The sequence below is a fragment of the Heterocephalus glaber genome, unplaced genomic scaffold (genome assembly GCF_053883595.1).
Source record: "Heterocephalus glaber isolate CG9 unplaced genomic scaffold, H.glaber_assembly_v1.0 deba00000122, whole genome shotgun sequence".
Lineage (NCBI taxonomy): Eukaryota > Metazoa > Chordata > Mammalia > Rodentia > Bathyergidae > Heterocephalus > Heterocephalus glaber.
In genome coordinates, this window is record NW_028258138.1 from 4,875,821 (window position 1) to 4,891,255 (window position 15,435).

The following is a 15,435-nucleotide window of genomic DNA, read 5'->3' on the forward strand; positions in this document are numbered from 1 at the left end:
CGGGGCTCGGGCTCTCCAGGCACAGTGAGCAGCCGCGCAGGGAGGACGGGAGGGCGCGCCCGGCCCGGCCCGGCCCCGGGGCCCAGCCTCCTGCGCCGCGCCACCATCGGCTCCGACCTCTCTCCATGGCTCCGCGGCGGCCACCGCCGCCCTTGCCGCCCTCCAGTCCGGAGGGGCCTCGCGGCCGCGGGTGCAGACGCTCGCTGAAGGACTGAGCCGCGCTGCTTCCCCTCGCCGGCTCCCTGAGCTCCAAGGCAAGCCCGGGCAGGGGACAAGAGGCGGGACGCAGGAGAGAGGAGCGAGCAGGGCTCAGGGCTGGCGGCGGGAGGCGTCTCGGAGCCCAGGCCGATTCTGCGCACCTGCCCGGGCCGGCGCCCAGGACTCCGGACTCACCTGACCGCGACGCCCCCTTGCCCATCCGGACTGAGCGGGCCTGGAGCGCGGCCCGATCTAATATGCCCAGAGCCGAGGCGCGATGAAGGAGAAGTCCAAGAATGCGGCCAAAACCAGGAGGGAGAAAGAAAATGGCGAGTTTTATGAGCTGGCCAAGCTGCTCCCGCTGCCTTCGGCCATCACCTCGCAGCTGGACAAAGCGTCCATCATCCGACTCACCACCAGCTACCTGAAGATGCGCGCCGTCTTCCCCGAAGGTGAGGCCGCGGGCGGCCGGGAACGCTGGGGCCCGGGGCCTCGGCCCACGCGGGAGCTGGAGCCGCTGCGGGGCCCCCCGGCCTTCGGGCCAAGGCGAGAGCCTGCTGGGGAGGCCGCGTCCGGGGCTTCGGAGCGCGGCGGCCCCGGGGACCAAACCATCTCGCCGTGGGCGGCGAACCAAGAATTGTTCCAAGCGCAGGTGTCCCCAGAGCGGGCGGTAGCACTAGCACGGCACGCCAGCCTGTTCAGGTTTTAGTTCTCCCTTCTTTCTTCTCTCCCAGTCCTTCTTTCGTTCCACCTTTCCATCCTTCTCTTCTTTCCGTCTTTTTTTCCTTTTAATGCTTGTCCATTGCGGTGGGGTTTTATGTTTCATTCCTCCTTTATTTTCTACCTTCCTTCCTTGCTCACTTTTTCTTTTCTTCTTTGCCAGTCCTTCCTGGTCTGACTTTGCCTTCTTTCGTTCTCCTTCCTTCCTCTTTTTCTTCCTGCCTACCTTCCTTCCTTCTCTTCTTCCTTCAGCTCATTCTGGAGGGGAGAAGGATCCTTGCTTCTCCCACACCATGAGGCCCGGGTGCTGCAGGTGGAAGCCACAGCCGAGCACTTTCTTGGGGAAGCAGGGGGACACCAAGGGCTCGCTCAGTCTGCCTCCTTTCCAACGCTTCTTCCTTTAGGCTGGGGAGTGGAGACTGGGATGGAAAGATCATGGATTTGTGAGTTAGGGTACAGCCAGCCTGAGAGCAGAGTGATTATTTTGAAAATGGCAGATGCCTGAGCATGGCAGTTCTTTTTAGGACTGAAAAGGTGCCACTGGCCGGCGAGGGTGCTGGGACCCACGGACAAGCAGACTGAGGATTTCGGGAAACTGTGGCCTGCTGGGTGGCTCCCCCTGCGTGCACAAGCCAGCTTCTGCTGGAGACTGTGGCCACCGGGCAAGGACCTCCAGGCAGCAGCTCTGGGGTCTCTGAGGCTCGGCCCGAGAGATACGGACTCATTGCTGGGAAGTGCACTCCTGGGGGCTTCCTGGGCACTGGGACCTCCAGGCCCTGGACCTGGGGGGCCTTATAGGGTGACAGCTTCAGCTGCAGGGTGCTGGAGGGTGGCGCAGTGTAGGTGACAGGTGTCCGGGCCCCAAGGCGCTTCCATTAAAAGCTATCTCCAACCAGGCAGTGGACCTGGTGTCGGAGGGCTCCTTTTGCCCCTCCCGGCTGTTATCTGTGATGGTGTCTGGGTCTGGGACACGCTTGTCACCCTCTCCAGTGGAGCACGGCTTCCAGCCCCGACTCAGAGACCAGAGTGAGCATGGGAGGACCAGGCAGCGCCCTAGAGCCCAGGGCCGGAAGCTGTGGCTGGGCCTCCCAGAGCCTCCTGCCCGCTGGGCTGCACAGGGATCAGCCCTGGTGGTTTCCTAATCAGATGGGCAGAGATGCCTCTGCCCTCCCTCGGCCTCGGCCGGCCACTAAGAGCTGTGGCTGCTCTGGTCGCTGCTTACCCGCGCTAGCCCTTGGCCAGAGAAGGAGGGATCATTCCTCTCCGCCAAAGTTGCAGTGGAATCAAAAAGCGAATTTGGTTTATAAGAGCCCAGTCTCCTTCCTGCCCGCCCAGAGGAGAGAGCTGGTTGTTGGTTGGCTGTCCCGATGAGCCCTCTTTCCGCATGCTGAGAACCAGGCATAAAATCCGCACAAGGCCTGGCTTCCTTACCCCCCCACCCCCAGCCTTTTTTGGGGGAAATAGTAAAAGAAATGATCAGAAGGATAAATGATGTGTTGTCAGTGATTTCAAATAAACCAGAGAGCAGCTAGAAGAGGAGACCCGGCTGACTGTAAGCTGTTCGTTGTTTCGGGGATTTCGGGAAGTGGCAGGTGTGCTGCCGAAGCCTGTACACTGGATCCGGACTGGGAAGCTGGTCTCTAGGCTTTGGGGTCCAGAGTGGCTGGGCCCTGAGTCCCTGCTGCGGTTGGTGCCACCAGCGTGTGTTCAAGAGCTGCCTAGTCCAGGGGCCACCTGCACCTCCTGGGGGTGACCGTGGAGGCTGGCATTCAAGAAAGGGGCAGCAGGAAGCCATTTGGCTCTAGAGTGTTGCAAATGGCCCTGAACCTGTGAAGAGCCACCCAGCCTCAGGAAGGTGTCTTCCTAAGCCCAGGGCTAAAGGGCAGACAGAGGTGCTTTTAAAAAGTAAGACCTCCGTTATGCAAAATAACGTGCTTCGGAGTAACACCAGAGGACTGAAGCGATCCCTTCGCTGATTTAACCTTTTTCTGGGGAACCCAGGTCTACTTGGGGCCTGCCGGGTTCTTGGGGTCAGGGCAATGGCTCTGTGGAGGTTTTAAGGACCGGCCCCCCCTGGGCCCAGTGGAGCTCCTACTTTGCCTGCAGCGCTCAGCTGCAAATCGAAAGTACAGGGTGCAGAGGGAATGCTCCTACCAAGAGAGATTTTGCCTGGAGCAAGTGGGTTCCCTGGGTAAAGAAGAAGCTAGAAACCAGCTTAGGGACCAAGGGGATCATCAGACCCTTCCGACCTGGGGAAATTGGTGGCCAGAGAGGGGACAAGCCTCCCCCACGGTCCCACAGTGGGGTCACTGGTGTGCAGCCTGTCCTTTCTCCACACTGGAGAGGGCTCGGAGTTCAGAGAGGTCCCCACAGCAGGAAGGGAGCCGAGGCCACTCTGCCGGCTGGCTGGTCCTCAGGCTTGGAGAAAGCTCCGATAAAGTTTTTGCAGTGGGTGGAAGGCTGCATTGTCACCTTGCACTCCTGGCCCCGGTCTCTGTAAAATGGGCCCATTACGGACTCCACACCTGCCCGGGGTTGTTGTGACCCAGCGTGAGGATGCAGGGTGGGGCCATACGGTGTAGGTCCAAATCTACCACAGTCACCCAGTCCCAGTAAACCTAGTATTTCCTGGACCCTCGATTTAAAAGACAGGGGCGGAAGAAATAGCTGACCAGAGTCAGAGCTGCTTTCTGGGTGGCCACTTTTTCCTCCTACAACTATGGGACTAAGAAGTGGGAGGTAGATCGAACTGGCCGGAAGTTGGAAAGTGGCTGACCTAGGGAGTGGCTGGGAAGCGGGGAATCCTGGGGCTGTGGCAGTGGCAGTGTCAGGCACTGGGCTGTCTGCGCCCCTTGCAGCCACGTGGCCCTCTACGTTAGGTGGCTCCCGGTTAGCCATGAGCCCACACAGGGAAGTCTGGGCCAGTCCAGGGTGGGCAGCAGCTGGGGCAGCGTCCCACCAGCTGGAGGGCTGGGCCCTGCCGAGGAATCCCGATTCTGGTGCTGGGCGGTGGAGCAAGGGCTGATTTTTCCTTCTGGATCTGGAGCAGAAGTGGTGGGGAGAGGGATGCTCTGAAGGTCCCAGAACAAGAATGAAGTAGGGAAGTAGGAACAGAGCCTGAGCCTCCACTCCTCCCCATTTCCCAGACCGGAAAGAGCCAGGGCAGTGCGCGCCCTTGTGTGTGTGTGTGTGCGTGTGTGCGTGTAGAGGGTTGTGATAATAGTGCTGCGTTATCAAGACAGTGTAGTCAAAAGAAGAGGAAATGTCATTGCTCCTGTCCACACACACAGAAGTAGGGTTCAGGTCCTGCTTATCCCGGATTCCTTTGGACTTAAATTCAGTTCCAGGCAGGGCCCGGGATTTAGTTCAGTGGCACTGTGCCTGCCTCCTGCCTCGAAAGCACAAGGTCCTGGGTTTGATCCCCGGTACCAAAACAAAATTCAGTCCCAGGCAGCCCTTTAACTGCCCTTTCCCCAACCCCCTGCCGGGAGCCTGAGCACCCTGGGGATGCACCCCCACGGCTTCCAACTGTTTCATGGATCAAAACACTTTGGCTTGCAGTGATGAAGTGTATTGACTGACCGTGGAGTCTTAGACCCAAGGTCTTTCTCTCCCAAACCCCGAAATCATGCACATTTAAAAAATATAGGCTTAGTTTTTAGAGTAATGTAGAATGTAACGACCATCTCCCCATTTCTACGTGGAAGCTCACCAGGCTGGGCAGCTCAGGAAGCCAGGCTCACAAGCAGCCGCCGGTGGCCCAGGCGGGGCCTCCCAAGTGTGGACCTGGTGCATGAGCTGGGGACTTGGGGACTGGGGCCACCCTGAGCCCCGCAGCACGGAAAGGGAGCCTCCTTTGTGGCCACTGTACCCCAGCTTCCAAGGTGTAAGGATCGGGCCTTGGGGGTCACCGCCACCCAGAACAAGCGCGACCCTCGCCCTCAACAGTCCCTCCTGGGGCGTCCTTCCTGCCACCCCTTTCCCATCTGCGTCTGGCCCATTGATTTGGAAAGGCTCCAGGGGAGGATGTCTTAGGGACCCAGGAGAGAACAAAGGAGTCCACAGGGGTCGCTTACACGAGGCGCAAGCTCTTCTAGGCACCAGGCCGGGTCCCCCAGCCCCATGCATCCTCCAACAGGCTTGGGGGACTCGCACTCGGTAGCCCTAGAAAGCCCCCAGCCCACCGTCCAGTCTGCAGGTGGATTGGGGTTGGAAAGACCCCAGGGATGGCAGCCTTTAGTCCCCCTGTGCGCTTGGGTGGCAGGGGAGAGGACCAGGCAGCCCCACAGTCCCTCTGCTCCCTGCCTGCCCCACGCTGGAGTGGTTTGAAATCCCCCCAAAGTGTGGCTTTGCACCCCTCTCCGGTGTCACATGCTCATCCCGGAGGGGAGGCTGGAGCCGGCCAGAGAGAGGGGAGCAGGAGGCGCCCTGGAGAGGCGGAGGCAGCAACAGGCTCGCGGACCCCACAGCAGTCCCTCTTGGGGTGCTGTCTGGGTATCAGGCCCTGTGGCGAGCCGAGCGGGCATCCTAAAGGGTAGGAGGGTGGAGCCGAGACTCCTGGGGCCAGAGCGGGCTCCCCACATCTGCCCTGAATTTTTCACTGTAATCCAGCTGTCCTGGAGGGGTGAGGGCTGGGCCCAGGTGCATCCCAGTCCCCAACCCCAAGGTTGCCAAGTGAGAGGGGCTCCCGGCTTCTTCCCAGCCCTGTCTCTAACTCTGGGATAGACCAAAGGAAGGACAGAAACCCTGCCCTTCCCTCCCAGCCCACCTTGTTCTGTGGTCCCGTGTGCACCTTCTGGGACCTGCCCCGCGAGGGTCCCATTTAGCTACTCGGGAGAGAGACCAGATTTAGCCAGCTTCTGTGGGGGTGCAGCAACCACAAACCCTGGGGCCATGTGGAACGGGGTACCTCAAGGCTGACTGGCAGAAGGGGAGCGAGTAGGCTAGGCTTTCCTAAGGACTGCCCACACTTTCCGATAGCCAGGGGTCCTCACCCTGTCCAGTGGAGGCAGGTAGAGTTGGGAGAGTCCAGCCTTAGGCCACTTCACAGCACCAGGGGTCCCTGGACAGACCACCACCAACTAGAACCCCAGGGAAGCTCAGCCCGGCCTTCTGCTCCACCACCTACTTTTCAAATACATAGATCCCTTTGTTATATCCAAATAAGGGCGGCATGCCCCACTTTTTTGGAGTGCCTGTAGCTTTACGGTACCAAAATGATTTTTTTGTTAAATCCTTACTCAGACTGCCTTCAGCCCAAAGTAGATTTTTATGGGCTGAGTGCAAAGACTTCATCCACAGTGGTTCCTGATGGAAGAGCTGGCAGTGCCTCTGTCTTGGGATGCGGTGGCACGGAGCGGGGAGGGCTTGGGGAACCATCCTGGGCCACCCGGCCACCTCCTGCCAGATCCGAAATGGGCATTCTTCCCAAATCTCCACTGGCAAAATGGAGGCCTTTGGAAGTTCTAGGAAAATGCACAGTGATGTAAGCGGACAAGCTGCCTTGAAACAGACGGGTCTTTGAACTGTGCAGGAAATCATTCTGTGTCCCAGTACCCTGTTGTGTGCAGAGCCAGGGCCTTCGATGAGGGTGTTGAGAGTCCAACAGGGAAGTCAGGTCTGGGGACCATTCCCAAAGACAAAAGCTGGTCCCAAGCCTTAGCCTGGGGGCCCCTGGAAGAAAGAAGCCAGAGGTCAGGAGGCCATGCCCACCCTGGAACTGCAGAGGGCCAGCCCAGGAGGACCCAGAGCAGGGCAGAGTGCGACAGTTACCAGGCCACACGTGGTGACTTCCCCAGAGCAGATTTCCTGGATCTTTATTAAATTCTTTCTTCACCCAAGTCTGAGGACCATTACGTTTTCGCTCTTTCTGTTTTGATTTAAATGGGGGTAAGGGTCACCACCGCCAGGCTTCCCGTTGGGGGCAAGAGCAAATTGGGATCAAGGTGAAGCTTGGCGAGGGGGCTCCTCGGGTTACGGAGCCACCAGCGCACACACTGGGATGAGGGGCCTAGAAAGAGAAGCTGCTACCGTACTGGGGGCCATGTGAGAGTCAGCCACTTCCTATGGGAAGATCAGGATTAGCGCCTGATTCCCGAATCCAGGGGGAGATGTTAAAGAACATCCTTTTTGTTTTGTTTTGTGTGAGGTTTTTTTGGTACTGGGGATGGAACTCGGGACCTTGCATTTTTGGGGCAGGCTCCGGAACCACTGAGCTAAATCCCCGGCCCCTAAGAGCATCCTTTTTAAAAGAGCTGCTAGATCGTTTCCAGGAAGGGTCTGCAAAGCCACGGTCCTGGGCCGGAGGTGCATTCGCTGGTGGGTGGAGGCATCCAGAAGCCACGGGTCCCTGGGCACCCGCAGGGACAAAGGGGACCCAGGGTACCTGTGAGGTGACTCCAGAAATCCACACTTGTGGCTGCCCCACAATGTCCCGGATTCGCCACAGCTGGCCAGGTTTCCCGACCCCGGTGGCTCCTGACCTGCGGTCGGTTGCGTGCTGGGGCACAGCCCGGCCAGCAGTTAGTTCCCGTGAGGACGCGCCAGCTGGGCCATAGTCCAGCCTAAAGGGTCACAGCCTCCTGAGCCTGGGGTGCGGGCCAGGAAGGCTGACTGGAGAGCCTGGGCTCCTGGCGGGGCGCGGGGAGAGGTTAAAGGTCCCCCTCAGCTAGCCCTGGCCGGGTTTGAAGCCTACTGGGGAGAGGGGGACTGTGATGCACTCACTGGCAGCCCTGGAGGTGCTGGGGAAGGGCAGGGGTCTTGGGAGCCCCGATTCTGTGGGGACACCACCCAGTTATGGCCTGAGTGGCATCTCCACCTGGGGCTCTTCCCGCCCCAGGTAAGCCTTCGGGGCCAAAGCTCTGGATGGGAGGGGACCCGACCCGGAGGGAGCCGGGAAGGCTCAGGATCTCAGGATCAGCAGGCAGCCCGGTGGGGGTTCTTTCTGTTCTGCAGGCAAAGCTGCTCCAGGCTGGCTGGAGGTGGCTCTGGGAAAAGGCAGAGCTGCAGTCAGGGCAGGAGGGAGGGCGGTCCTTGGGGGAGTATTTATGGGTCAAATCAATATCCCGTTTGGCTTCAAGGATGGCCAGTTTCAAAGCAGATTAGATTACTTTGTGGCATTTCAAATAAAATGGCAATTTCAGAGCCGTGAACACGGGGGTGGCCCCTGGGAGCGATCAGCCTGGAAGGCTTGGTGCAAATGGGCATCTTCTTCTTCTTCTTTCTTTACTTACTTACTTATTCATTTATTTTTTAAGACAAGGTCTCACTATGTACCCTAGGCTGGCCTTGAACTCACTGCTGGGCGAGGGGCCGGGGCGGATACGTGGGGGGGCGGTGCAGGTTCGGAGGTCCCTGCACCCTACTGCTTGCTGAGCACTGCCATTCAGCCCTTCGTTTTGTTCCCCTGTCCAGGTTTAGGAGACGCATGGGGACAGCCGAGCCGCATGGGGCCCCTGGACTGCATTGCCAAGGAACTGGGATCGCACTTGCTGCAGGTAGAGGCACCATGCTGGGGGAAGAGGGCAGCCTCCCTGGCAACCCTGCCACCCTGGGCTCTAGGGGCGCCGCAAAAATCCAAAATCCACAGCCGCCACAGGCCACAGAGGGCCCAGGGGCTGGGGTGGCTGCCACTCAGGAGGGACAGGACCAGGCGTGCCTAGCGGGGTGCAGACTCAGGCCTCTCCTGCCCCACCCTGCAGCCCCAGGGCGAGGCTCCGGCCCTTTCCCACCTGACTCCACTCTGCCTCGCTAGCCCCAGCCAGACACGCAGACGTTGCCTGAGCCCTGGGCTCTAAAGCGTTGGGCAGCAGTGTGTATTTGCCAGGGTTACAGGGATGGGGAAGCAGCACCGACAGAATATTTACAGTTGGCTCCCATGAGTTTATTACAAACCAGATTATTTTCAAACTTCATCTCTCACTTCGACAACCACCTGGGTGGGTGCCCTTAAGAGGATGATGATATTTTGGTGTTGGGAATTGAACACATACCTTTCACACTGAGCTACAGCCTCCGCTGTGTTTTATTTTTTATTCTGAGACAAGGTCTCCTTGCTAAATTGCTCCATGTGGGCTAGAATTTTTTCTTTTTTTCTGTTTGGTTTTTTGAGGCAGGGCCTCCCTTTGTATTTCAGGCTGGCCCTGAACTCACAGTGATCCTCCTGCCTCAGCCTCCCGACTGCTAGGATCACAGGGGTGCGCCACCATGCCTGGCATAGGCTAGAATTTTTAACCCTCCTCCCTCAGCCTCCCAGAGTGCTGGGATTCTAGGCAAGCACCATCACTTTCCGCTTCTTCATTTTATTCAGAGGAGGAAGATGAGGCACAAGGAGGTTAAGTCACCCAGCAAGCTGTCACCCAAGTGGTCCGACACAAGAGCCCAGTGTGCATAGCCAGGACTCGCTGCAGCTTCCGGGGTCACCCAACTTGGTAGTCTTTGCTTAGTTTCGGGCCCGGCCCAGGGCCACTCAGCCTGAGCCTGAGTTTGCAGGAGTTGCCCTGGTTTTCCACATTCTTGGGCGCGGTTGTGCACCCCAAGATTCTGGCTACGGCTAGCTGTGTCACTGCTAGCACAGGCCACTTCCAGGGCAGCCGCTGGGCTGGCAGAGGTCAGGGACGCCCTGTGCCCCGAATCTTTCAAATGCCCTTTACAGAGCCTCATCAAGGACCTATTCATTCCCCCTCCTGTCATTTGTCTCTGCCATCGAAAAATGCCTGCGGAGAGCTATTTTGCATTTCCTCCCTCTATTTTGTGTTTTCTTTAAAAGGGAAGAAAAACGTTGGCTGCGGGCCTTGGTGACTTAGATCTGCAAAGCAGCCGTGAGCGCTGTATTTTGAAAAACCAGATCTTTTCAAAAATTGGGCCCCAAATGCCTAGGTGTGATTTATTTATTAAAACTCATGCGCTGGTGCAGAGAAAAGATCCTGGGGGAGCTGGAGGTTTTGCAACTTAAAGTGCGTTCGGTGGCCAGTGGGGGAAAAGGGGTCCCGGGAGCCTGGCCGCCCCTCCGCCTGCCTGGTGGCTGCCCTGTTTAATGCCCTTGCATATTACGAGCAGCACTAATATGGGGACAGCGAAGTGCCTGAGAACATCAGTGAAAACATGGTAAGCAGAGTCAACAGCCCAGACTGCTCCCCTGCACATTTAATTCCCGAGTGGCTTGCAGATGGTCGTCTTTGCACTTATTATACTCGTGAGTTAGGTCATTTGGAGTTTTGTTTCGTTTTTTTTGGTACAAGGGATAGAACTCGTTGCGCTTGCGAGGTGGGCGGCAGAACCACTGAGCTAAAGCCCCAACCCAAGTCATTTGAAGTTTTGAAGGCATACTCCACACTGTCCATGAAAAATATCATTTATTTTAGCTACCACTGGCAAATTTTAGAACTTAATAATGATAACTTTTCCCCTTTTACTTGCTTTCCTAGCTATTCTGAAGGGTTTACTTTGTTCAGTGTCTCTTTTTAAAGATTTTAGAGTTAAGCAACATGCAGAATAAGCCAAAGCATGTACAACTTTAGAAATGGCTTTCTAGTTCACGTTTCTGAAACTTCACAAGGTTACTTGGGAAAATATTTTGGAGCTGAGTTAGAAACCTGAAAGTAAGACTTGGAATCAGAGTGATCACTTCAGCCTTAGCACAGAGCAAGCTAATGATAGTTTACTGGCAAAGAATTGTTGCAGAAGATTGTGTTTTAGCAAACTATAGTTTTGCAGCGAGTTAGATTTGAGACAGCAAAATGTAAGGCCATCTTCCAAGGTTCACTTCTGCTACGTTCTTTTCTAGCCCCCCTCAAAGAAAGGGGGGCTGGAAAACCCCAAGGTAATCTGGTTTCAATTACATGCTGTAAAAATAGAATTTGCGGCCAGAAATTAATTTGGAATATTTTTTATGGGAACAGTATTGAGGGTTGTATGGGTCTTTCACTGGGTTTATTGCTTTTCTTTGGTTCTGGATCTAAAATATGAATGAGTAAATAAAATAGCTTCCTTTTAAAAAAATGATTTAGTCTTTTTATCCTTGACACATAAATATGATCGTTACCTTTTAATTTTTCTGAATTACTGCTTATACTTTTAGTTTATTTTTGGAAGTGTAGCCAACTTAGGCAAAAATTAGAATTTCATTTGGCTAATTTTAATTTTTTGGAAGTTGATATTTTTTCTCCTTGACCTTGGCAAAGGTTATTTGATCTCTTACAAAGCCTTAGTAGTTAATTCTGTAGACATCGTCTGGTAAGATATTGGGTATTTTGTTTTAATTTCTGGGGATTGGTAGTGGTTGGAATTTATTATTCAAATGGTACTTGGGGGTAACTAGAAGATTGTGGCAAATAAAACATATGTGCTAGTGGTATAAATGAGTCCAATTATGACATTAAATGGTCTATGTAGTGGTAGATGTTCCCCTAAGAACCGTAGAGCTCCGGATTTGTGCTAAGTGTTAAAATAACCCCAAACAATAAAGCTACTAAATTCAAATGGAGCGGGATAGGAATTCTCAAATGTTTTGCATGAGTTTCGTGATGTGGATGTAAGATTGTTTTTAAAGTGCTTTAAAAGCATTTGAGAGCCTGGCTTTGGGAATAAGCCTTGAATGTTGTTACCTGCAGCCCTTAAGTCCCTGCTCTCCCTTTAAAAAATTTATTCCTGGGTTATTCCCTCTTTCCCTGTGCTGGAGGTGGAACCCAGGTCCTCAGGGTGCTGGGCAGGCGTTCTGCCACGGAACTACACCCCCGACTCATAATGTTTTATGCCTTCAGTCCAGGGACTGTGCAATTGCTCGATAAACCTCTGTTGAGAACTACTCATGGCTTACCCTGACACTTTCTGTTTTGCAGACTTTGGATGGATTTGTTTTTGTGGTAGCATCTGATGGCAAAATCATGTACATATCCGAGACAGCTTCTGTACATTTAGGCCTGTCCCAGGTAGGTATTGCTTGATTTTATGTACAATCAAATTATTCAGCGAAGTGTCAGTGGATCGTGACCGCCTTGCCCAACCTAAAAACTAGTCTGTTTCAGCATCTGCTTTGTGTATGAACACAATCCTTAATTGCAAAACCCCACAGCGATTTTCTTCTTATTGTTACATTGCACCTTTTTGACTTGCTTTGTCCTTTGGGGTTAGTGACCAGTATGTCTTCACCTCCTTAGCCTCATGCTGAGATTCCGTCCAGTGCCTGTGGACTGTCACTTACCTAGTAATGTTGGGGGCACAGAAAGAGCTTCCCTGAGGGGCCTGTGCTGTCCACGCTTGCTGGGGCACACGTGGCAGGTTCTTGCATGACTGCAAGGCGAGGCATGCCAATGTACAGCTCATGCTGTGAGCCGCATGTGCTTTGGGGAGACAGACAGGGAAGGGGTAAATTTATGGGTGTTCACATGGAATTCAGGATCATTTTTTCTGAGTTTTTCCAGCTCAGTGGCTGTTTCAGTAAACCGTTTTATATGGTTGTGATAGAAACTCATAAAACTTAGTTTACTACTGTTTTGCACAGCAAGGTCCTGCTTTCTTTAGAACATTTCAGTCTTACCAGTTGTCCTGGGATAGTGGACCTATGTCCTGAAGATGGCTCATCCCTCAGAGGAGAGAGCTGCGGCTGGCTTGGCAACCCAAGCAAGCCGAGTTTTGGTGGCGGATCCAGCTGCTGTCTGAGCCCTTGCACTTCGGGACAGGAACAGACAGACGGATCACCCCCATGCACGTGTCTGCTTTAACAAGCGCGGCACCAGGTGCTAAATGCTACATTTTTATACACATAGGGAGTGATCAGCTTGACTTTTCATCAGCACAAAGACACTAGAGTTAAGGAAGATAGAGAAAATGAGCAGTTGTGCTGCCCAGCCTTGGTTAAGTGAAACATGCCAGTCAGCAGTTAGCGTGGCTTCAGTTTTCTCATTAAAAAGCAGAATTGCCACATTTGGGGTATTCCTATTTTTTTTCTGCTAATACATGTTTGAAAATCCTGTCGGTTTACACTCTTGTCTCCCAGTGGCTGTAGGTCCTTACACCCACCTGGTTTCTGTGCCTATGTGTTTTTATGCAGAGCCCTCTGAAATGAATCACGTATTAAAATTGTTTGGTGCTTTCTTCTTTTCTTTTCTTCTAGGAGACCTGCTCTCCCAAACAATTTGCTAAGGTTTGACTCTCGTGCTGTTCTACCTGTGGGACCAATGTGCTTGTAGAATGGGAAATATTTTTGAAAATATGAAATTTACTATTTCTGTGGGACTGGGGGTGGAGCTCAGGGGTGGAGCCTGTGCTACACATCCGTGAGGCCCTGGGTTCAATCCCCAGCACTCTCAAAATTACTATTTCTACATTTTCCGTGGTTATTCTCTGAATGTCCACTTTGCCCTATTTAGAATTAATCAGGGCTCCTTAGCTTCATCCACATCGGTTTCTGTCAGTGACAATTTGTGGCTGAATGGCCTTGATTGGATTATTTACCTTTTTCAGTTGAAAAAAAAAATTTTTTTTTTGGTACCAGGGATTGAACTCAGGACCTTGCACTTTTGAGGCAGGCATGGTGCCAATGAGCTAAATCCCTGGCCCCTGAATTTTTTTTTTTTTTTTTTTGAGATGGGGTCTCAATGTGTAGTTCAGCCTGGGCTTGAACTCACTATGTAGCATCTCCTGCCTCAACCTCCTGGGTGCTGGACTACAGGCGTGCACCACCATGCCCCGCTTCGATCGAAATTTATAAAACCTTGGGTAACCTTACAATAATGTCAACAAACATGACAGAACATATCGTGTACTTTGAAGATGACTGGTAAAAATATCTAAAGTCACTATTATTGAATGTTAAATTTAGATCTGAGCTCCCTAGCCATCGAAGCAAAAAGGGAAATGTATTCAGTTATATGGTTTTCATTGTCTAACAGGGCAGAAATTTAATGTCCTGGAACCCTAAATAACAAAACAAGGCCTGCTCTATTCCTCTTTCAGGAAGGTGGTGAGAAACAGATCAAAGTAACCATTTGATGTGATATATAAATGACAGGGAACTATACAAAAGCTGAGTGTTCCCACAGTCTCATTAGAACAAAGTTATGAGTAGAACCCTTTGCGAGCACCAGCCGGGGCTGCATGGCTGTTTGGCTTCTCTCTCTCGGGTGGAATGTTCCAGCATATTACTTGGTACCGGGCATCTCCCACGACAGTACGGTTCATTCCGTGTAGCGGCTTAACCTCTCAGCCTACTTTTCTGCCATTTTCCCTTTTTCACAAGCAAAATAGAAGGGACTGATTATGAACAGAGTAATTAAGAATGACCAGGATACTGGAGAGTGATGGATAGGCCTTTTGTTCATGATTAGCTCCATGGGTGGAAATCCAGGCAGCACTGCGTAAAAGTATTATGTTCCATTTTGACTGTATGTGGAAATAAAACTTGTGTCATCACGTTGAAGGGAGAGAAGGGGCCATGCACTACCATTTCCCCAAAAGTTGTAGAGATCCTTTTGTCTCTTTTTCCAGTAGAGGACACAGTTTGAAAAGAGACAAGCCAAACTGATTGTATATACAACTGATGTTTTACTGATTTTTCTACGAGGCTGGGCAAGTCTCCCTCCACAGCCACAGACGTGCCATAGGGAACTATTTAAAGAAGCAGCAATGACCTTCTCTCAAATCTGGAGCTGTTCATGATTAACTCCACAGGAGGAGAGCTAGGCAGGATCGCCACGTGTATTTTTTCTGTCTTCTTTACTTAAATAGTAAAGTATTGAATAGGATGCTACACACTCAGCTGCTCTTTTAAAAATGTTTTGCACCTTTTAGATTATTTTTTATTAGCAAAAACAGGCATATATAACAAACATCAAAACTTTATTAAAAATAGTTTATAGGCTGGGGATGTAGCTCAGTGGTAGAGTACTTGCCTCCCATATACAAGGCCCTGTCTTCCATTTCCAGCCCTGGGAAAAAAATTAGCTTAAAGTTAAAAAAAAAAAGCCCCCAGAAATAAAAGTGTAGGGAGCTGGAGAGGTAGATCCATGGTAGGGAGTGTGTTAAGCCTTTGCAGGTCTGGGTTCAGTACCTTGCACGCACATGCACACACCCACCCACACAGTATTAATAATGTTTTTACCCAGCAAGCAGAAAAACCCTTTCAGCAGACTTTCTGGTGAAAAGCAATAGCTGTACCAGCTTGTACTTACTTGGAGCCCTTCTGTGTCCTTTCAGTTTCTCTTAGTAACATTATCTCCTTAGTGAGCTTTGTGTTGGGTCAAAGCTAAACTCCATGTCAGCAGCCATGGAGAGAATAAAGCCCCTAGGTTTGCTATAACCGTGTGGCCATTCTTGGAAAAAAAAGAAGAAAAGGATAGGTCTGTCTTGTTCTGGTTTTGATCTCAACTATCCAAATAAGTATCTTAATTCTCTATTTGAAGATTCAGAAATTTTTATATGCTATAAACCCATCTCCATTGCACTTAAAGCCTCTTATTAAACTTTTGTTTTTACAAGTGTCGGGCAAAGAAATCTCCCTGTGACAGAGTTTATCAGTTT

The 15,435-nt window shown here is 52.4% G+C and overlaps 1 protein-coding gene across 4 annotated transcripts in view; it reads left to right on the plus strand.

Annotated features, from left to right (window-relative positions):
• Positions 1-15,435, plus strand: part of Sim2 (SIM bHLH transcription factor 2) — a 40,715-nt gene continuing 25,280 nt past the window's right edge. For 3 of the 4 annotated variants that reach the window (XR_015451546.1, XR_015451547.1, XM_087212075.1), the window contains exons 1-3: positions 2-650; positions 8,332-8,414; positions 11,757-11,846. Coding sequence is in view for 2 of the 4 variants with exons in the window: in XM_087212075.1 (XP_087068201.1) it covers positions 476-650; positions 8,332-8,414; positions 11,757-11,846 (348 nt within the window). In the remaining 2 variants the exon portion in view is untranslated. Of the gene's footprint in view, positions 651-8,331; positions 8,415-11,756; positions 11,847-15,435 lie in introns of all 4 variants that reach the window. The other variant, XM_087212091.1, reaches the window with a different exon arrangement.